The following is a 21,500-nucleotide window of genomic DNA, read 5'->3' on the forward strand; positions in this document are numbered from 1 at the left end:
TCAGCCCTGGAAGCTTTCACCGAATTTGCGCATTCTATTTATGGTGTTTAATTTTATTTAATTTTTAATTGCGTTCGTTCTGCTTTTCGAAAAATGAATATTAAGAAAGCCAAACTTGAGTTGTTCGAGATGTCCGAGATGGTGTGGAGAAATGCGGAGCAATGGCAACATGCTATTCAGAATGGCCGAACGACCATGAATCAGATAAAGACCTTATACCTCCGATTATTTACCACCGAGAATAACCTGAACAACGCGGGCTCCAGAAGGGAACTTCAATCCACGGAGAAGCGTCTCCAAAATTTGTATTATCGTCTTCAACGTCCTTTGACTACGATGTCGAAAATTCTACAAACTTTGACTGACATTCGGGACAACACTGCCCGGATGCTAAGTCGTCTGACCCTTTGGATGGATGACGAAATCCTATCGGAACACAATATCACACCCAAGTTGAAGGCTTCCAATCTTCTGGTGGTGCTTCAGTTTCTCAGCCGACGCTACGATTTTGAGTGGGAGGTCAAGGAGGTGGTTGTTAGTAAGTAGTTCTGGAAATTTGAGTGTTATACAAATATAACAGAAATTCATATCCCCAAGTTAATCATTTTGGTTTTAAACTACTTAATTTTTTTTTTAATTGCAGATGACTTGGAGCATTTGAGCAACCCCTACGAACTTGACATTATGATGCAAAGATGGGAAGATTGCAATCATGCGGGCGGAACTGAGTTTGCCACAAAATTGCGCGACTATTACAAGATCATTGGACGCCCCATTCGGTAATTCCAGTGTAAAACAAGGATTAACAAAAAAAAACACTTAATGTCATCATTAGAAAACAACGTAAATGTGATGAGGAGATGGGAAGATTCCAACCATGTGGGAGGAACTAAGTTGGATACCAAATTACGCAATTATTACAAGATGCGGTAATGCCAGTGTAAAACTAGAATTGCAAAAAGAAAACAAGTCAATACATCATAAGTTAATATGATGCAGAGATGAAAGGATTGCAATCTCGAGGAGGGAACTTAGTTACAAGATCCTGGGACACCCTATTTGGTAATGCCAGGATTCTAAAAAGGATTCCAAAAAAGAAAACCCGTCATACCATTATAAGAAAACCACGTTACGTTTTGAATTTGATGTTAGTTTTATTTGAAAAATGGTTTTTTAGTTTGTATTTGTTATCGCCTGCTTGCCAAAACAAATCTATAATCTGTAAAGAAATTACAAAAAATTGCATTTCGTTTTTTCATTTGTTTTTCTCTTAAGTTTTTCTCGTGTTTGCTTTGCACATTTAAAATTTGACCCACTTTTGACCTTTGCTATTTGCTCATCGATTTTTCTCTTGTTTCCTTTCTGACTTGGTAGCAAAACAAAACTTAATTGTAATTTCACTACAACAACATTTTGTTTTTGCCCATTATATAATATTTAATTGTATATAATATATAATATGCAATTCTGTAGCTAGATTTTGACATTCATGTTCTCGTACCCAATCTCGATATATATGTGTATATATAGTGTGTATGGTGTCTATAACATGCGCTCTCATTTGTTTTATAAACAAATGTCATTCTTTAATCCAAATTGCTCCTGCTTCCCGCGTCCTTCATCCTTGTGGATTTTTGGGATCTTAATTTTAGATGCCCTCGAAACTAATTTAACTTAATAATTGCATACTTTTAGGCTAGGCTAGTAAATGGTTTTCCTCGTCAACGCTTAATGCACTTTTTTGTTTGTATTTTCATTTGCTTTTTGTGGTTTTTTCGTTTTTTTTTTCTTTGTTTTATTTTGTTTTGTTTAATCTTTAATTAGTTCTCAAGCCTTGAACTTGCCCTTAATTAACTTTACAATGAACGTGTATAACTTGTAGTCGCTCTCATTTCCTCAACTTCATTTCCAACTGAATTGTGTTTTGTCCTTAGTTTAAGCTAATCGTTATTTAGAAAATTTTCAACTCGTAAACTGAGTTTTGTTTATTAAAAAACTGTTCCCATTTTGGTTTTTAATCCATATATATTTTTTCCCTTTTTTTTTTTTTGGTTTTGGTTTTGTTTGCTATGAATGCTTGTTGTCAATTGTTGCGGTAAATGTTTCGAGTTTGTTTTTTTCTCTTTAATCGTTAAACATTTGTTGTGCTTTACACTTAATTATTGCTATAATTATTTGCTTTTATTGGCGACCGGGGACTTTGATTTCCCGGGAAATGAATGAAGAGTGTGTGGCAACTGAAACCTTAGCTAGGAAAAACTCGGCAAGCACGATAATATCGATCTCTAGAAAATGATTGTAAGCGGTTCCGTATTTACAGCGTGCACTTGCGTGATATATAGATATGGATGATCTACTAGGGATCGGGAAATCGGGGGATCTGAGCGATAGGATACGGAATGAAATGAAATAATGAAAAATCAGGTTTGCAAATAAGTTCGGTTTATTACACAAATAATAGAATACTAAATGAAATCGAAACTACTTAAAAGATATGCATATGGGGGTGTGTGTGTGTGTGTTTCTATGTTGGTGTTGGTAATTACTAGAAAACGTCTTTGTAATCGTAGGTTTTGTTGTTTACACAATTTATGCTAATTAAAATACACAGGTAAAAATAATTTCATTGTTTAATAATTGTTTTCCATTTTTTACTTAATTGATTTTGTTTTTAACTTAAGCCTAGCGAAAATCGTTTCAACGTGCAAAATCAATTCTGTTGTTGTGTTTTTTTGTTGGTGAGTGTAGAAAGCTTTCCCGTTCTTTACAAGCATTATTATTAATTTGTACACATTTTCGTTTAAGTATTTCATTATTAGAAAATTGGCTATGTGAGTGGTGTGTGTTTGTGTGTGTGTGGGGGTTGGATTGTGGGTGTGTTCAGTATCCGTGTGAAGTACAAATGTTTCCCTAGGATTATAAGAATACAAGAGACAACAAAAAAGGACACACAAAATACACGAAATTAAAAACTCTTCCTAACGCTCATCCTTACTCTAATCCTGTCCTCTTCCTTCTCCTCCTCCTCCTCTTACTCCTACTCGTCCTTCATCATCTGCGCTTGGCGTCCAGATATATATAGTTTTTATATATGCAATTTACAGTATACCGTTTCAGTTAATTATATGTTTTGTTTGTTTCCATCGTGTGGGGGTGTTTAATGCGTGTGTTTGGGGGGTTGGTTTTTACACTTTCTTCTTGTATAATTTAAATTTAAACTAATTCTCGCTTTGCACAAAAATTTACACAATTTATTGATTTAATTTATTAGATTTAAATAGGGCCTCCTTCTTCTTCTTCTTATCTTCCTTCTCTTTCTCCTCCTCCTCCTTCTCCTCGTTCAATTTGTTGTAAACTAGATACTAATTGTATAATTACACTTCTGTTTTGCTTTGTTGTTGCTGTTGCTGCTGCTTACGGCGAATTGGTTGTAAATATGTACAAACTTTGTTACTTAAGCTAAATACGTTACTCGCTGTTCTCCACTCCGCCTATTGTATATAACCTATATGCCTACATGTGTGTGGTTGTTTGTTGTTGTTGTTGTTGTTTGCTTTTCGCTATTCCTCATCAATCGCTCCTCGTATTTGTATATTTATAAATATTAAACACTAATCGAACGCCAGCCTATGTATATATGTATAAAAAAATAAAATTAAACAAACAATTCTTGCACTTGACACTTTTACAAATTCTCGACGATTAATAAATAGTAATGCTGTTGCTGTTCAAGACTTATCGGTAGACGATAAAAGTTATATCTGCCGCTCTCTTCATCGGTGATCTCATGTTTCCTTTCGTTTTGTTTTGTTTTGTTTTTGTTTTTACTTTGTTTTTGTTTTCATGTTCATTATGCTAAGTAATCTGTGCGTTGCGTTAACTGCTGCTGCTATTGCTCATGTTTTTCTGTTTGGTGTTTTTGGATTCTGTTAACTTCGATTCTTGGTTGCTTGGTGTTATAATTCTGTTGTAGATTTTGTTGTTCTGTTGTTGTCTTCTGTTTGATGTTTGATGTTCTTCTTAGAGGTTTGATATAGCTAGTGGAAGTTCTGCTAACGGAAGCATGCGACTGCTTTTGATTGATTCAGTTTTGAGATGATCCGGTGTTCTGTGATCTGCGATCTGAGATCTGAAGTCTGAGTTCCCGGACCTTAGGACCTTAGGCTATGGCAGCCGTCAGATAGTACAGATCCATCAGCGTCTGGACATTGATGGGCAGACAGGATAGGCGATCGTGTGTATTGGAGTCGAGGGCCAGCCAGGATAAGGCATTGTATCCCTCGAGGACGAAGCGCAGGACATCAGCCGTGAGAATCGAGTCCAACGGATGATCGTTGGCCGACTGATGGGCATTGGTCGAGTTGAGAATATCATCGGCAGTCTGTATACTGGGCACATGAAGGTGTAAGGCGGTCTTCAGGAACACGGGGCACACATCCTCCAGGTGCGGACAGGCGGACCAGAACCAGGCGGGCATTCGACCCGTTGGCGCCGTGGACACCATGTAGCCCACCGAAATCGGCTGCTGATTGAGTGATCCAACCTTTGAAATGAAGGAATAATTAGTAAATATCATGGGGTAATCTATATGTATTTAAACACCAACCTCCTCCACTTCCTGGGGCGGTGTGCACTTGAAGTTATTGCCACCGGCGCTTTGCCAGCTCCGATTGTCGTCCATTCGTCCCGGACTTCCGTGATTGGAAACTCTGTCTATGTGAGCTGTTTTAAACAGAAAGAAATTTAAGTAACTCTAAGCCAGCATTTAAGTTAGCAAACACTTACGGTCCCAGAAGAGATCGCCAATATCCGCATCGCTAAAGTCCTCGTTGCCCTCCTCCTCGAAGGTCAGGAAGTCATCATCCACTTGCGGCTCATTCTGGAACTGGCGGGTAAAGGGCTACAAGAAAACATATACTGATTATATTTATTCCTTTATGAATATCTCAACAAACTTACTGCACAAACGGCGCTGGTGGGAAAGACCAGGATGTGGGTGCAGGTCACGTCCTGCGGCGTCGCCAGCGGATTCTGCATGGAGATCTGCGAGAAGCGCTCATCCGGAGTAAACTGATCGGGCATCACGCGCAGCTTGGCATCCGGTTCGAGGGTCACCAGGCAGGCACTCAAAATGGTAGGTGGATACATGAGAGTGCACTGCTTGCACATGTCCTTGAACTGCTTGGATGCCTTCTGGAGCTGCTGCTTGCTCAGTAAGTAGCTCCAGGACTTCAGCTCACTATGACCAATCCTGCCGATCCTCCCAATGACCAAACGCCACATCTGCGACGTCTGCGAGATGATGCCCATGATGAAGTCCATCAGCTTCTTCAGTGCCACGTAGCGAGCGGGCGCCTTTCTTCGCCTCGCCCGATTCGGCACATCGATGTTGATGCAGATCTTCTCCAGCAACTCTCCCCGCTCATCGGTGGCGGTGGCCAGGAGCCAGGCCTGATCCTCGCTCAGGCAGTAGTTGCAGTACATCACCGAGTAGCGATGCTCGTTCTGACCGTGCATACTGCCCGCCGATCGGGAGAAGTCCGTCTTGTCGTTCCTCTCGTGCATCGGCGCCAGGACAAACGGGGCGGTGTACATCTTGTACGCTCGCCGATTCGGCTCGTCCTTGGTCTTGAGGAACGCCTCCATTTTGGCCGCCGTTCCAAAGCCCGTCAAACTTTTCACGGATTGAGCGTGGACCAAATGGCGACGGCACTGCGAGAAGATGTTCAACGCCAGGCACTTGATCTCGTCGGAGAAGCGCTTCCGGTTGCCGCACGGTCCCAGTTCCATCACCGACTCCAGCGATATGATCTGGATGTTCATCTGCGCTCGCACCGAATCCGGAACAGCTTTCAGCAACTCCGCATAGCAACGGAGCAAGGCAATCAGAGCCAATCGCTCCAACTCACTGCTGTCCGAGGCGAAGGTGAAGGGATTCACCACATAGAGAACGATGGCCGACGGATTGATGTCCTCCAGGGTCTCGCCCATGCCCAGTGGATCGCCCAGGATGAGAGCCGGCTTGGTGTCACCTGCTGCAGAGGTTCCCTTGCCCGCCGCTCCCGGTTCCTGTTTGATTTCGTTGGTGTCCATCGGCTGAACTGGTGGCTCCGTTCCCGGTTCCAGTTTGATGTTATCCGTGGGCAAATCCCCCCCGGGCAATCCACTGGCCGATGAAGTGTTCGAGGAGGAAGAGCTTCCTCCCTTCGAGTTGGAATTCCCAGTGCCATCCGGTGGATTGAGTAGCGTTTTATCATTGGGCACGCGACTCAAGTAAGGAGCCAACTGGTGAATGAAGGCCACTGCATAGCGACGGATTTGCTCGGCCAGAGCAGCGTGCTCCAGGGTGCGCAGCCAGTCGTCCAGCGGAGTGGTCTCCCGATCGGCGGGCACATTGCGAGCTGCGCCCACCTGGAGGATACCGTCCCATCCCCGAATGGGCGTGTGCTTGCCCAACTTGCACATCTCGTAGGTGCTGCCCAACTCGCGGAAGTAGCTCCGGGTGCAACTCACCACATGCTCGTTGTCCGGACACACCACCACGTAGACCACGTCCCGGGCATAGGAGTACGGCTCCAGGAGGAACTTATCCCAGTAGTGGATGGACTGCGGCGCCACCGAGATCCAGTCCTTCTCGTAACCCACGACCACGGATGGAATGGGTTGCGGTTCACACTGTCCGGAGGCACGACCCGCCAGGCGATGGAACTGCCGCCAGGTGAGCGGTCCACTCACCGTGTTGTACGAACTGGCATCCTTGGAGCCGGAGCCACCTCGCGATTTGCAGTGGAAGGCGTTCTGCAGCATCGGCTGGATGGCGTTCATGGTGCGCACAATCTCCTTGTTGCTTCGCGTGAATCCCACCGGGAGGTACGACCACTTGTGCACCGTCAACCGTCCAGCGCCAATCCCCGCCAGCTTGTGACGCAGTGCCGGCGGCGGTGCATGAAACGCCGTGAGTTGCTGCTGCTGGTGGGAGCTGCTGCTTCCGTTCCCGTGAAAGTCCATCATGTTGTCCATCCGCTGGTTCTCGAACGCCAGCCTCGCCTGCTCCAAGGCCAAGCTGATCACGTCGTGCGCATCCATGAACTCCAGAACATTGGCAATCGAAGCCAGCGAGGCGGTGGGAGCTCCATTGGTGCCGAAGATCCTGCGCTGACGCGACATCCGCCTTCGATGCGCCTGGAGAGCTCGGTGCACAGAGCTGCTGGACGTCTGGATGGTGGAGCACTGGTCCAGCAGCAGGTCGAAGATGGCGTGGGCCAGCTGCTCCAGCTGTCCACCCGCCACTCCGCCCGCTCCTCCCGCCTTCTCCAAGGCGGAACTCGGTTCTCCGCCAGGTCCCTGCTGCTTCATCTGGTTCTTTCTGCTGAGACTCTGGATGATGCTCAACAGCGACGGCTGCTTGTTCCTGCCCGGATCGTCCGCTATGCCGGTGATCTCCACCTCGTCCTCGTAGAAGAGTCCGGCGCGATGCGAGAGGCGTCGATTGACCACCGCACTGAAGCCGCACGTACACTCCACGGGATCGTCGTCCACGTAGCCGGTGATGTGGGGATAGCTGCTGGGCGGCGTGCAGGACGACGAGTTGGAGCCGCCGTTCGGGCCGTGGCCATGTCCGGAGCCAGCTCCGGGCATCGAGGCGGAGGCCGGCGAACCCCCAAAGGCACTTAGCATCCGCATGCCGCCAAAGCCGCCGCCGGCGGAACTGGGTCCATTCACCACCCGCTGTCCAGCTCCTCCGCCAGCTCCTCCTCCTCCCGTTGCGCCTCCTCCGCTGGGGAACGGATTGAAGCTGATGCCGGGCAGGGGTACATACACCCCGGAATCCGCTCCACGTATATTGCCAATCTTCTGCGTATCCGCATTGCACACACACACGCTGCTGCTGTCGAAGTTGTGATCCCGGAAGACGTTCAAGGCGGTGTCGTACAGCAGGATGTTCACCAGCACGGAGTTCACCTCGGGCAGCTCCTGGAGCAGGCTGGACGATCCGGCAGCTGTGGCTGTGGCGGATCCACCACCACTGGCAATGCCCGCATCGCCAGTGTAGGGCATCATGCCCATGTGTCCGCCGCCGCCACCTCCTGCTCCGGAACCCATTCCTCCTGCTCCTCCTCCTCCTCCTCCGCCGCCCATGCCGTGCATTGCTCCTGGATGCTCCTGCGAGTGGAGCGGCCGGTTCAAGTACGAGGACGTGGAGGTGGCCGGACTAGCCACGGCCAAGTCGTAGGGATAAGGCGGCGGCGGATGCGTCGGCGTCTGCCGCGACATGGGACTACTCCGCGCTCCATAGGGACCCATGCCAGGTCCAGGCGATATAGGTGACATTCCCGCTCGCTGCATCAGCTGCTGCATGGAGCTGCCGGGCGGCGCTTGTGGGCAATTCAGTTGGTTCAACAGCAACTGGCTGCCGCCACTGCTCAGCGGCTGGGGAACCGTCGACGGGGTGAGCGGCGTCCTCGGTGCCGCCGACAGAAGATCGTGGAGATGCTGATGCTGGTGCTGCTGATGCTTCTGGTGGCCTCCGCCTCCCGCTGCCGCCGCTGCTGCCGCTGCCGCCTGTTGCTGCTGCTGGTGGTGCTGGTGCTGGAACTGCTGCAGCTTCTGCTGGTGCAACTGGATGCGCTGCTGCAGCGCCTGGTGCTTCTGGTGTTGCTGCTGCTGCGCCGCCGCCGCCTTGGCCAGGGTGGCCGCCCGCGACTTGTGGCTGCTCCAGGTGGGCTGGTAATAGCACTCCGGCGGCAGATTCAGCGGCGGCTGCGTCTGGCTGGGCAGGTTGGTCAGCGGAGCGTAGCGCGTGGAGCCCACAAACTTCTCCTGCTGCGGCGGTCGGTAGACAAAGTTCCAGTCCTCGATGGCCTCCTCCTTGGGGCTGCCCAGCTCCAGGTTGTACTCCTGCTTCACCAGCTTGGAGGACACCGTTTGGATGGCCACCATGGCGACGGGCGCTTGTTGTTGCACGGCTGCCAGGATAATACTGCTGCTGGTGTTGCTGCTACTGCAGCCGGTGGTGGAGGAGGTGTTGATGCTGCTCGTGATGGATGTCGTGTTGCAGGAGGTTGTTATGCCACTGCCGCCGCTGCTGCACGTTATGCTGGTCGTGGTGGTGTCCACACTGAGATCCGTCATCACCACGTCCGTTTGGCAGGGACTCGAGTTCGGGTGCTGTTGCTCGTGCGACGGCGGCGTGGGAAACATCTTGGTGAGATCCTCCGCCTGGATGTTGCCCGCTCCCGAGGCGGCCGCTGCTGCTGCTGCTGCCGCCGCCGCTGCTGCCACCACCGCACTGGCCACCGCCGTGCTCCGCTTGAGGTCCTCGATCGTATTGGTCACAGCACTGCAGCCGCCGTTCGAGGGATTGTTGGAGTCGGGCGGCGTGTGGATCTGCACACTGCTGCACTCGTCGTTCGAACTCGTCTCGAACAACTGCTCCAGATCGTTGAGCGACGGATTCAGACCCTCGGCGGTGAAGAGATTCCCGCCACCGCTTCCTCCGCCGCTGCTGTTGCCGCCGCCGGAGGATTTCGAGGTGTCCTTGCACGAGGGGGAATGCAAACCGGGCTCCGTCTTGATGTCCAGTCCCGGAAAGAAACTGCTTCCGCTCTCCGCTTCCGCATCGCCGCCATTCGCCGTGCTGTTGGCAATGCCCACCAGGCCACCGCTGGAACTGCCCGCCGCCGATCCTCCAACGCCCGCTGAATTGGCGGAAACATCCAAGGAGAGCAGCTGCGAGCCATAAACGGATCCGGGCGACGGCATCAGTGGCTTCACATGCGTGTGTCCCTCGTACAGGTTCTTGGCATACCTGGGCCGCCGCTGCTTGGAAACCTCATCCAACTTCGGACGCTTAACGGTCAGATAATCCCTGATTGAAGGAAAAACAGATATTACAATAATATATAGAAGGATTATGTATCACAACTCACCAGTTCTCCTGGTACTGAAAGTCATAGATGACCTCCTTGAGCCACTCGTCGTCGTAGAAGCTATCCGGATCCTTCAGCGTAAGTTTAGGTGGACTGTACAATCGCCTCAGGTTGTTCAAGGCCTCGGCAGTGGAGGTGACTCCTCCTGCTGTCCCCCGACCCTGAGTTCCCGGCTCCTGTTTGATCGCCATGGCCGCCGCCGTTGGATTCTGCTGCTGCTGCTGCATCTCCAGCTTCTTGACACTAATTGTGCCCACTGTTGAGCCTCCTCCCATGGCATTTCCCGCTCCACCAGGTCCTGCTCCTCCGGCTGAGCTTGCCGCCGTCGGAGTGGCCGGCTGCTGGGTGGGCACACTGCCAGGACCCGTGCCCAGGGATTGGCCACCTGCTGCTCCGCCGCCGCCGGCTGCGTGATCCGTGTACGAGGGCGGCTCCACACTGGGCGTCTGGTGGACGTAGGGCGAGGCCGTTATGCTCTTGCTGTCGTGCTGGTCCGTCGGCGTTGGCGCCGGAGTATTCTTGTCCAGCAGGTGGTCAATTGGCGTCGGCGGCTGTTGCAGATTGGAGACGGAAGTGGGCGCATGTGGACTCATGTTGAGCAGCTATGACGTAGGAGAAAGAGAACAACGTGTTAGTGGAATTCAGCTGAATGGGGGATTCTGTCTTTTGTTTTGGGTCGTCACTTGCACTCACTTGCTCAGCGGGCGGCACGGATGTCGGTTGCGAGTGCGCCGAATTGGGATGAGGAGAGGGTGCCGGCGTCGCCGGGGATTCCACGGAGGCCACCGGCATCGAGGAGTCGCCACCCAAGGAGTTGCGGGAGTACGTCGACGCTCCGCCGTGCGGCGTTCCATGCGGTGTATTCCCCAGATGTCTGTTGGGGAAAAAAGAGAAGCATTGTAATTAGCGTGGTTATTAAATATATATATTATCCAGTTAAGTGGTGTCTCTGTTTTAGGTAGGTTATGTACAATGCTCTAACTACGGATAATGTAGCTATGGACACACATGTCTGCGTGTATATTAATCATTTGAAATAATAGTATATATATTTTATGTTCGGGTTGCTTCAGCGAATGAAGTGTCCCCAAAGTAACCATAAGCATAATTAAACAAAAACCACATCCAATGTTTAAGGTTTAAATAAATTAACGAAACCTTCACATCTGCAAAATAAATGTATTTATAAGGAGTGCTAGGTGAAATCTCTAAAGTTTATACGGAAAACTAAATACTAAAGTGCCTTCAATCAAATTTCAAATAAGTAACTCAAAAACCATTTCGAAAAAACAAAAATAATTTATTTTGCTATGCTACAAATATTTCAAATTTGCTTTGCAACACTCAAATGAATTTTCTCATCAACTTTAGAGAACTCTACAACACTCATATTGAATATATTATATATGCATTTGTTATTTACAAATTAGGAAACCAGCGAAATAAATCATTCCAAAATGCATACAACCTAGAAGAATAAAACAAAGATGCATGCGGCACCAAAACCAAAGTACTCAAAACCGAGTATCCACAAGGTACTCGAACTTAATCCAGTATCGAGTACTTGCAAAACGGGCCATGAGAAAATGAGAACGGCAATGGGGGAGTGGATTTTTTTGTTGTTTTTTGTTTTTTGGGGGGTGAACAAGAGTGGGGGGCAGTAGATACTAAGCTAGTTAAATGCTACGAAACGTGTTGTATGCCCTTCAAAAATCGAGAATATTATACAATTTGTTATTTTATTCGTTGCTTGCAGTCGTTTGTGTTTTAGCGTTGCTTTCTTTTCATATTTAATGTTGCTAATTTACCATTTACCAAGTGAATTAGAAATTGTTATTGCAAAATGGCGACGCGCGAATGTTTGTGTGTGTGTGCTGACCCTTTTTTTTTTTTTTTAAGGTAAGGGGGCGTGGTGAATTTTTGAATGCGCCACTCTTTAATTCCAGTGTGTTTTGTTAGGGGGCAGAAATAATATGCTCAAAACCAACCAACAAAATAATAAACATAAGAAATCATAAGGTTAACAGAGCGTGTGAAGAGAGTGGATAGAAAAGTATATATAATGTGGATAAAGAGCGAAAGTAGGAGGACGGGTGGTATATACAGAGGCGGTCAAGATAATAGCACTTCAAAGTCACCTTTCACTTAATACTCACTTAATTTATTGGTTTTTAATCAAAAAAATATTAAAATCTTCAATAAGTAAATAACATTTACAATTCATAGTCCAGGAATTCTTTGAGTGGATTTCTATTTATATTATTTTTTTTTTTTTTTTTTTTTGAAGTTTGTTAGCATTTTTTAAGCATATTCCAATTACGATTATCACGTATAATCCCATGAAATTCTTTTAAAAATTCTAGGTGCTTTTACTTTGACCGCAACCGTATATGAAATAAGAAATAGAGATAACTGAATAGCGTTAAACTAAAAACATAGGCAGCACTGGCTATAATGAACAGACGCCACTTCACTTCACTCCACTCAACACACAAACCTTTGTTTTGGTATATTGGTGTCTGTTGTGGTGTTGCTGTGGTTTTTGGCTCTAAACGCGCCCGACGACGAGGTGGAGGAGGAGGAGGCGGTGGACGCCAGCGAGTGGAGCAACCGCTTGTGGAACGGCACATTGTGGCGGCGGAGGAGGGCGGCGGTCGCGGAAGAATTGGAGGCGGAAGTGTTGCTCAGGGAACTGGAATGATGTTGCGATGTTGCTGCTGCTGCTGCTGTCGCTGCCGAAGGCACAGGTGTTCCCGGTCGCTGTTGTTGCTGCTGCTGCTGCAGATGTTGCTGGTGGTAATGTTGCTGGTAGGACGTCGCGGACGACGACGACGATGAGGAGGAGGATGACGACGACTTATTGCCACTGGCACCGGTAACTGCTGCTCGCAATGCCGGCGATCCCAGCGATTGCTGTTGCCGCTTGTTGTTGATAATGTTGATGTTGCTACTGTTGCTGCTGCTGCTGCTGCTGTTGCTGTTGCTACTGCTGCTGCATTGGGCGCTGAAATTTGTTTGTTGGGTATTTTTTTTTGTTTGGTTTTAGAGACTAGCAACACAATTTTCAACGTTTCGCTTTCGTAGCTTTGTCGTTTGCCTCAAGTTAAAGTTATTTGTTGCCTCTGTGTGGGTTAGGTAACTCAAAGAAAAACTCAAATTTGTATAGAAAAAAAAACGGAAAAATCTATGGCCTATCGCATGCACAGATAACAGTAAAAACAAGGTCAACTACCGACTTTAACTGCCTACAGTTTGCTAAGGTAAAGGAACTTTTTGTTTTAGGCATGCCATCAAAGCGGGTTTTTGGGTTTTTTGTGGGTTTTTTTAAGGGTTTTTTAAAGGTTCATTGAGGGAGCAGAATTTCATTTATTTTATGGGTCAAATTCAATATCATTATGAGCAAAAATTTATTAGGCTTATTATTAGGATCAGCAAAAAGCTTTTCGGTCAAAAAACATTCGAAAAAAAACGCGCAAGAAGGGAAGAAAGGTATTTCCAATATCTCTAGAAAGTTTAGACCTAAAGTTCACTAATTTAGGTGTCTAAAAATATTCACAAAAGGCTTTGTTTGTTTAATAAGAAGCTGTATAGCATTTAAATAGTCTCAAACAGATTAGAAGAACCACCCTGCGCTGGAGACTATCTGGTTAACAATCAATTACAACAAACGAACTCAAAGAAACATACAAACTACCAAATAAATATTATTTTAGACAATTTCAGACACTTAAACTGTAGTTTTAAAACCTTCAGAGAATGGAGGATACCCCCAATCATAAGGAGAGAAAGTAACAGGGCGGGGAATCACTTCTACAAATGTTCTTAAGTTAAACTAATGGAACAAAACTCACTTGGTGCATATGCAGGGCGCCTTCTGCATGGGATCCACAAAGTTCCAGAGCTTCTGACGTTGCTGCTGCTGCTGCTGCTGTTGGATTTGCTGCTGCACCAGTTGCTTGGAATCCTGCTGCTGCGGCGGTTTGTTCTGCTCGTTCTCATCGTTCCCATCTGCCGGCGGACCACTTCCCGCGGAGGGTGTGGAGGATGCCACTGCTGATGTCGCTGCTGCTGCCGCCGCTGCTGCTGCTGCTGCGTCCACATGAAGCGTGTTCATCACGCAATCCTGCCAGGTTCGCTCTGGCATTTCAACGGCAGCCGAGGCGGGTATGTGAGTATTGTTGGTATTGAAGGTGAAGCCCGAGGTGGGCCGTTGATCGTAGTAGGGCTGGAAGGCGAGACGCTCCAATGCGCTGACCGCTTGGGGAGCTGCCTTGCGGGATGCCTCTTTGGTGGAGGCGGAGGAAGCGGATGCTGCAGCTGCTCCTCCTCCACCGGGAGCGTTGAGTGAAGCGGGACCCACTGGAATCGCTGTTGCCGACGAGGGTCCTGCTGCTACTCCTACTCCTGCTCCCAAGGAAGAAGGCGGAGCTGATGCAGCACCCGGCGGGCAGGAGAGCGAGGACAAAACTGCTGCCTCAGCCGCCGCTCCGCCCACAGAGCTCTGCATCTTCTGCATCTCGATAAACTCCATGTGCTCCATGTCGTCCAGATCTGTGACTAGTACGTAGTTCGTGGGATGATACATCTTATGTCCACCTGGGGAATGCAGTATTAAGATAAAGAATTTAGTTCCAAGTTAAAAATTAGTTAAGCGAATTTACTTACCCGACACCACTTCCACCACGGGTGGCACATCCGTGTTGTCCTTATTGCACAGCGGAAAAAACGAGGCCCAATCCTCGAGGATCTTCTCGGCTATCGGATCGCTGGCCTTGTAGCTATTCCCAGTGAGTATTGCCGCGATTCCGAAGGGGGCCAACATCACCTTGCGCGCATGCGCCGGCGGTGCCGCCTTGGCCGCTCCTCCCTCGCCACCGTCCAGTGGCTCTATGCCGGCGCCATTCGGATCCTGGCCGGGATTAGGCACTGCTCCACCGCCCGCTGTCGCCGCCGCCGATCCCGTCGAGCCTGGCGGCGAACTGGCCGCTGCAAAGGCGGCCGCCGCCTCGGCCAAATGCTCCTTGGTCAGCGGTCGAACGGCGGGATGTTCGCGTAGATCAATGGAGGCGCAAACGGTGTCCCCATGAACGAAGAACGTGAATGAGAAGGACAGGTGCTGGGAGCTAAAAGTAAACAAAATCAGAGGAGTTAGAAAAGGTATTATCAGAGAGGAATATATTAATTATTAGTAACCCTCTTCTAAATTGATTTATTTTCTTATTAATTAATTCATTGATGTCTCGAAACTACACTAAAACCATAATTATTATACTACAGATCCATAAAACCTTATCAATCAGTCTGATAAAATGTTTCATAATCAATTTCGTAATGTAGGAAGCAAACTACATAAGCAGTATTATTTTTCGGCTATCAGAAGTTAAGAAAGATCTTTAAAATGTCGCAGGAAGAACGATGCAAGGTCACAAGCTTCAATGTCCTTACACAGAGTTCCTGATCTTTAATCTAGGATTGTGGCCATTTTGCGAATTGGACGAAGTTTTCAGCATTTTCACATTCAATTTGAGGCCTTTATCCAAACTTCGATTGTAAACATTTTGAATATTTATTTATTTACCTCCGTCCAAAGAGACGATCGCTGGAGGTGCAGGGCTGCACAAACCATTTGCCAAACCGCACAATGTCTTTGGTGAGCACAAACCTGCAATTAATACAAAGATTTAGATTTGATCTTGCTTTAATCTATGAATAACAGTACCTCTCCATGAGATTGTGCAGCGCCTTGAAAAGCAGCGATCGGCATTCGTAGGTGAGAGCTCCTTTCCAGGTGCCATTCCAAAGAGCTTGGTTAGCTGGAAAACAAAGTACAAATAAACAAATTTATTAACATGTTAGGGACTTTTTCAAATAATATTAACTAGGGTGATAATTTTTGAAGTTCTTAAATACATAGTCTAACAGAAACTGTTTAGTCATTGGTTATTATCATATTTTTAGATCACATTAAGTTCTCCAAGATCAGTTTACTGCTTTACTGCTTTATACGGTTATGCCAAGAACCAAATTTTGTTTTTATTTCCCATGTTCCAAATCTGAATGTTTTTATCTTCAAGAACCAGATTCATTACAATATTCTTCCATTATGTACCACTTTAGTTTTCAAATAGGTTTCGGGTTTGTTTTTAAATGTAAAAGTGGAAAATACCCACAAAACCAAAATCAAGTAGGGGAGAAACAAATAATTAACAACAATAAGAAAAACAATGAGAAGAGTAGTCTACAACGCAAAACAATCAACCTCTTTTCTTCACCCTCTCTTTCCCGCAAAAGAGAAGTCAACGACGCGCGCACGCCTCAAAAAAGAAAAACAAAACTTTTAAGGCTATTTATTTTTGTTATTGTTTCGTATTCATTTGTATTTGTGTTGCTTTTCTAAATGACAAACAAACTTAGAGCGAGAGGGCCTGAACGGAAAAGAGAAGTACACGACACGATTAATAAAAAGAAATACAGTGGATAAAGATAAAAATATGTCTAGAGCGAAATATGTAAAATGCAACGTGGGGAGAAAAGGCAAAGAGAAGACAAAAAGCCGCCAGGCAACAAAATAAAAACCCCAAAGCGGAAGTGCAAACACTTGGAAACAACAAAAAAAAAATGCAGCGAGTAAAAGACGGAGAGAGTGGGAAAGAGAAAGAAGAGAGAAGGAAAAGGATTTCTGAAAGAAAAAGGACAGTCTAGAAATTTTTGGAAAATTCCCAGCATCCACACATACACAAAAGCACACATGCTTATGCTGTGAACCTCTCTCTCCCTTTCTTTTTTTTATTCCCACGCCTGCACTTCCCAATACTGTTTTTTTTTTCGTCTTCTTTGGTCAACAATGTTGCAAAGATAATTACGTAAAGGCAAACAACATGGATAAATAACAAACAAATCTAAAATGACTATTAGAAACCATACACTATATTTGTTTTTTTTTTTATAGTTAGTCCTTTGTGTATTCTATCTTTTGAATGAGATCAGCGTAAGTTTTTTTTTAGTCGCTTAAACTCACACGCACATGTAGACATTACCCTGCAAGCCTTTTCTATCGCGGAAGACACTTCTGAGTGACTTCTGGAAGATAAAACTATCTTCCGCGACTATCGCTTTCGGATCGCGGAAGTGACGTCCGTCGGGAAGAACTGTGACACTTCTGCGTCACCCCCCAGAAGAGACTTCCGCGACACTTCCAGAAGTGACTTCTGCGTCACCCCCCAGAAGAGACTTCCGCGACACTTCCAGAAGTGTCTTCCGCGACACTTCTAGAAGTGACTTCCGCGACACTTCCAGAAGTTACCCAGAAGAATATTCCCAATTGGAAAAAAATAATAGAAAATATTTTTACTATTTTTATTAAAAATTAAATTTTTTTTTAATGTAATAATTTATATGTTAATATATTTTTTTTAATATAATTTTGTATATTTTCGACGCTTGTACAACCGATGAACTGTTGATGGAAGATTTTTTGATTTTTCAGCTCTGAATCATCCGGAAATTTAACAAACGTAAACTCTATAAGAAAACACACAAATAACATTATTAAAATGAAAAGCATATTTAGAAACTGATGTGCATTACCTTTATATAAAAAAATAGTTGATCTTAACATGTGCTGCATTTTTTTCCGGCATTGTACGCGTTGTTAGACGTAATAATATTTTTAAACACTTAACAATTTTCAGACTTGAACTGGCAAGACAGCAGTCTAGAAACTAAATGACGCCTTGCAGCAAAATCTGTACGCGGGTCAAAAGAAAATACACAAAAATATTCAGTAAAACCAGAATATCGGTAAATTTTTGGGACCTTTGCTTTACTATCTTCCTATCAACTTCCAGAAGTGAATTGGGAGATAGTTTTTTTTGTATATTTGTTGTTGTAAAATGTGTGCTATCGTCTTTCTATCTTCCAGAAGTGACTTATAAGTGACTTCTAGGCGATAAAAAACTCTTCTTTTTTTTCCAAAAATTTCTATCGTCTTTCTATCTTCCAGAAGTGTCTAAGAAGTGACTTCTAGGCGATAGATGTGTATTTTGTTTTTGTAAAATGTGCTCTATCGTCTTTCTATCTTCCAGAAGTGACTAAGAAGTGTCTTCTAGACGATAGGGGATAAATTTATCTTCCAAAGGCTTGCAGGGTAAAGGGCAATGTACGATTATGCCACTGTGTTTGTGAGTGCGTGAGAGAGTCTGCCTCCTGCTCTCTTCTTCTCCACTATTATTATCCCACCATCTCCATATTTCCCATCCCCACCTTCCAATTTCCATCCTGAAAGCCGGCTCTTCTTCGTTTCTCTTCTTTTCTGAGGTCATACACACACATTGACACACTACCCAACGGCAAAAAGTTCAAAGCTCCGCAAAAAAAAAGCCCACAAGGGTAGGCCAGAAAAAACAAAAGCAACAACAACTGCAGCTTCAGCCGCTCTCGGCAAACAAACAAAAGAAAACCGAGAGACGAGACGAAACAAAACGAAACGACAAACAAAAAACAAAGCGCTGAAATTGACTTCAATGCAAAGTAATAAACGTTGCTCAAATAATATTCCACTTAGGCGTTGTAAATCTCTGATCTGATTTACTTTCCGAAGGAAGAATTAACTTCTATAAAATTTAGCAATATTCTTTAAAAATCTTCAACAAATTGCCATAAATACAGAACCAAAACGAATCAAGTACCCGCCCATTTGATATACATAGTAAATAATATTTATCTTTCTTTGAGTAAAGGCTAAGCAACTTTGATTTATTTTAACTTATATTTAGTTGAATGACTTTAATTTTTGTTTTCAAATTTTCACCTTCCCAAAAAATTTTAAAAATTTGGAAAAGGAATCGTAATCGGGTGAATCGGAATCGGGGAATCGGAATCGACGGCGACTGCTCAATGCAAATTCCACAAGCACACACACAAATTGTCTGTGTGGGTGAATTTTTTAGCACGTGTGGTTTGTGCACATGTTGCTGATGCCTCTCTCTCTCTCGCTCAAAAAGAGAGAGCTGACAAAGTCTCTCTATGGAAAGTAGCGAGTAAGAGAGAGTGGTTGTTTGGGAGACAAAGTGCCGCTAGGCGTGCACTCGTTCACCCACACTCGCACGCTCCCCCACTCTCCCCCCACCTAAGTTTGCTGCTCATTTTGTTTGTGGCCCAAAACAACAACGCTATTTTAGGTTAAACTTTTGCTAACGCAGCATATCACCCTCCCTCTCTCACACTATCTGTGAGAATTTCACAACATTTGTAACGTTTAATTAGGAGAGCATTTTGCATTTGCGTGGCCACAGAACGACAGGCAGCAACAAATGTTTAATCAAGGTCAATAATCTGCGCGCTCACACATTGAAAAATTGTTTAGTAAGCGCAATAACAAAGCCAAAAGCCAAAACCAAAACCACGTAAAATACACGAATGCAAAAGACAACAGCTACAACAACAACAAAATGAGCAAGAAAGCGCATTGTAATTAAGCCGAAGCTAGCAAACCAGTTTAAGCTCATTGAAAGAGAATAACCGCATGAGAGATTCTCTCTCGCAGAGAGGAGCACGTAATTATTGGCTCCAATTGTGGAGCACACGCACACTACGACCCCAACACAGTCGCACACACATGACCAAGTGACAGCTGTTTAAGGTAAAAATCGTATGGCATCGAAATACAACAATAAAGTCTTAGTACAATGACAACAAGTAGCGTGTGGGGTGTTTTTTTTATTGGGGAATGGGGGAAGAATACATGTAAATTGGGGGGCTACTATGATACTCTAGCGTAGGCGTGTCTGCCAATGACGCCTGCTGCCTAAAATGACCAAAATGTTTAACGCAAGTAGAAAGACAAGCTCAAAATTACAAAATGGTAAATAAATTAGTTCACAGTGGGTGTGAGTAGGAAAGTCTTGGAAAATTTTATTGAATAATGGAAGTGTATTTAACATTTTAAAAATTCTCAATACTTAAGTTTTTTATTTTTACACCAGAATTATGTTGAAAATGTTTATTTGAATGGTTAATAAATTACTTCTTCCTTAAGTAAAGTTTACAACTATTTCTGGAATAATAAATAGCCCACTGGTCCCGTAAACCTTACAGTGCTTTCATTTCACTGTGCAAACTGGCTGAGATTTGCGGCGTTGCCGTTTTCACCTATAGCAAATCAGAGAAACAAAGCAGTAACAACAGCGAGCGCTCTCTTCGCCACTCTTCTCTCTCTTTCAGAATTTCATTCACACGCACTCGCAGACTCACACACTAATAACTTGGGGTACGACAGTTTTTTGTCAGTTTTGTTGTTTATGGCCGAAAAGGCTATAAAAAGAAACGAAAATCCGCACAAGCGACGGAGACAAAGTAATGTCAATGCAATTAGTCAATGTCCTTGTCATTAAAAAATGCAAAAACAACAATAAAACAAGGCGATGCAACGATGACAAAGACAAAAACAAACAGGGAAAAAACAATAATTTCATCAGCGGTAAAAGCTACGTGCATTCAACTCTCAACTCCAGACAGCAAAAAGTGCGCGCGAAAAAAAGAACGTTAGCGTAGTCAGAAGACAAGAGCTAACTGTAATATCAGTGGGCCACAATGACGTAGGCAGATAGCGATAGATACAGTCAAACTTCCGTACGCCGTATCTTAGTCAGGTACTTCAGAAACCAATAACATTTGTGGACGGGAACTTCTATCCACATATGTATCTATGTTTATTCAAAATATTTATTAAATTGTTTTTTGGTTATGACATACCTAATTTCTAGTTCTTTAAAATTTTTATTTTTAGTTCGAAAACACCCTTCATTTCAAAACCCATTTCAAATTTGTATTAAAAAGTTATAACAAAACAAACGTTTACCAAAAAATTTTAAAAAGTAACAGAAAGCATTAATGGGTTTGTAGATTACAACGGCGTGGATCTTTGGCAACCTGTGGTTCGTAGTTCGGTAATGGAATTTGCCATAGAGAGCTGGAACCAAAATTCAAATTCTACAATGCACGATGTACGTAGTTAGTGGTCAGAGATAATGAGGCAATAACAATAAATATTGAATAAATAGTAGCCACACGCAATGGCTGATAAGAAAAGAAAGAAAGGGAGATAGGATGCGATAGAGAGGGAGGGTGGCAGAACGAGAGAGCTTCTTTCGAAGGCCAGTGTGTATTGAACAACCCTCGGAGGAGCAAGCGAGAGGGATGAAGAGAAAGAGGGAGAACGCGAGAGCACCCTTCTTCTTGGTTTGCATAATTACCAGAGAGAAAGAGAGCGACAGAGAGAGCAAGCAAAAAAACATTGCAAATGACAGGTGACGTTTAAGCACTGCTTCCTCTTTTCTCTATATTTGCACAGCAAAAAAAAGTTGATCTAGATTATCTAGAACTGACTTTGAGAGAATTTCAGTAGCTACAAAAATAAAAAAAAATAGTTCTTTGTGTGGAGCGGTAGGATCTAAGCTCTGTTATAATTGACAAGCGGTTTTTGCTACTCTCCTTCTGGATTGACTACTTTACAAATCAAAATTATATCAAAAAGAAACAAATTTTAATCTTTGTATTTTTAATTTTTTTTCT

At 44.9% G+C, this 21,500-nt stretch overlaps 2 protein-coding genes and 1 non-coding gene across 8 annotated transcripts in view; 1 reads left to right on the forward strand and 2 right to left on the reverse strand.

Annotated features, from left to right (window-relative positions):
• On the forward strand, window positions 1–3,786 carry LOC108093083. Its single transcript, XM_017193010.2, has 3 exons — window positions 1–538; window positions 644–779; window positions 836–3,786. The coding sequence occupies exons 1-3, from the start codon at window positions 94–96 to the stop codon at window positions 891–893; spliced, it is 639 nt and encodes a 212-aa protein (XP_017048499.1). The 5' UTR covers window positions 1–93; the 3' UTR covers window positions 894–3,786.
• LOC108093082 (mediator of RNA polymerase II transcription subunit 13) overlaps window positions 2,421–21,500 on the reverse strand; it is a 25,831-nt gene continuing 6,751 nt past the window's right edge. For 5 of the 6 annotated variants that reach the window (XM_017193004.1, XM_017193006.1, XM_017193007.1 and 2 more), the window contains exons 4-14: window positions 15,649–15,742; window positions 15,508–15,591; window positions 14,595–15,052; window positions 13,781–14,525; window positions 12,427–12,933; window positions 10,623–10,803; window positions 9,930–10,531; window positions 4,960–9,868; window positions 4,786–4,900; window positions 4,607–4,722; window positions 2,421–4,543 (exon numbers count right to left, since the gene is read on the reverse strand). In XM_017193004.1, coding sequence (XP_017048493.1) covers window positions 4,160–4,543; window positions 4,607–4,722; window positions 4,786–4,900; window positions 4,960–9,868; window positions 9,930–10,531; window positions 10,623–10,803; window positions 12,427–12,933; window positions 13,781–14,525; window positions 14,595–15,052; window positions 15,508–15,591; window positions 15,649–15,742 — 8,195 coding nt within the window. In that variant the 3' untranslated portion in view covers window positions 2,421–4,159. The remainder of the gene's footprint in view (window positions 4,544–4,606; window positions 4,723–4,785; window positions 4,901–4,959; window positions 9,869–9,929; window positions 10,532–10,622; window positions 10,804–12,426; window positions 12,934–13,780; window positions 14,526–14,594; window positions 15,053–15,507; window positions 15,592–15,648; window positions 15,743–21,500) is intronic. The other variant, XM_043209024.1, reaches the window with a different exon arrangement.
• LOC122320785 lies at window positions 15,326–15,470 on the reverse strand. Its single transcript, XR_006245831.1, has one exon.

Source organism: Drosophila ficusphila, unplaced genomic scaffold (genome assembly GCF_018152265.1).
Source record: "Drosophila ficusphila isolate 14025-0441.05 unplaced genomic scaffold, ASM1815226v1 contig_106, whole genome shotgun sequence".
In the NCBI taxonomy this organism is placed as follows: domain Eukaryota; kingdom Metazoa; phylum Arthropoda; class Insecta; order Diptera; family Drosophilidae; genus Drosophila; species Drosophila ficusphila.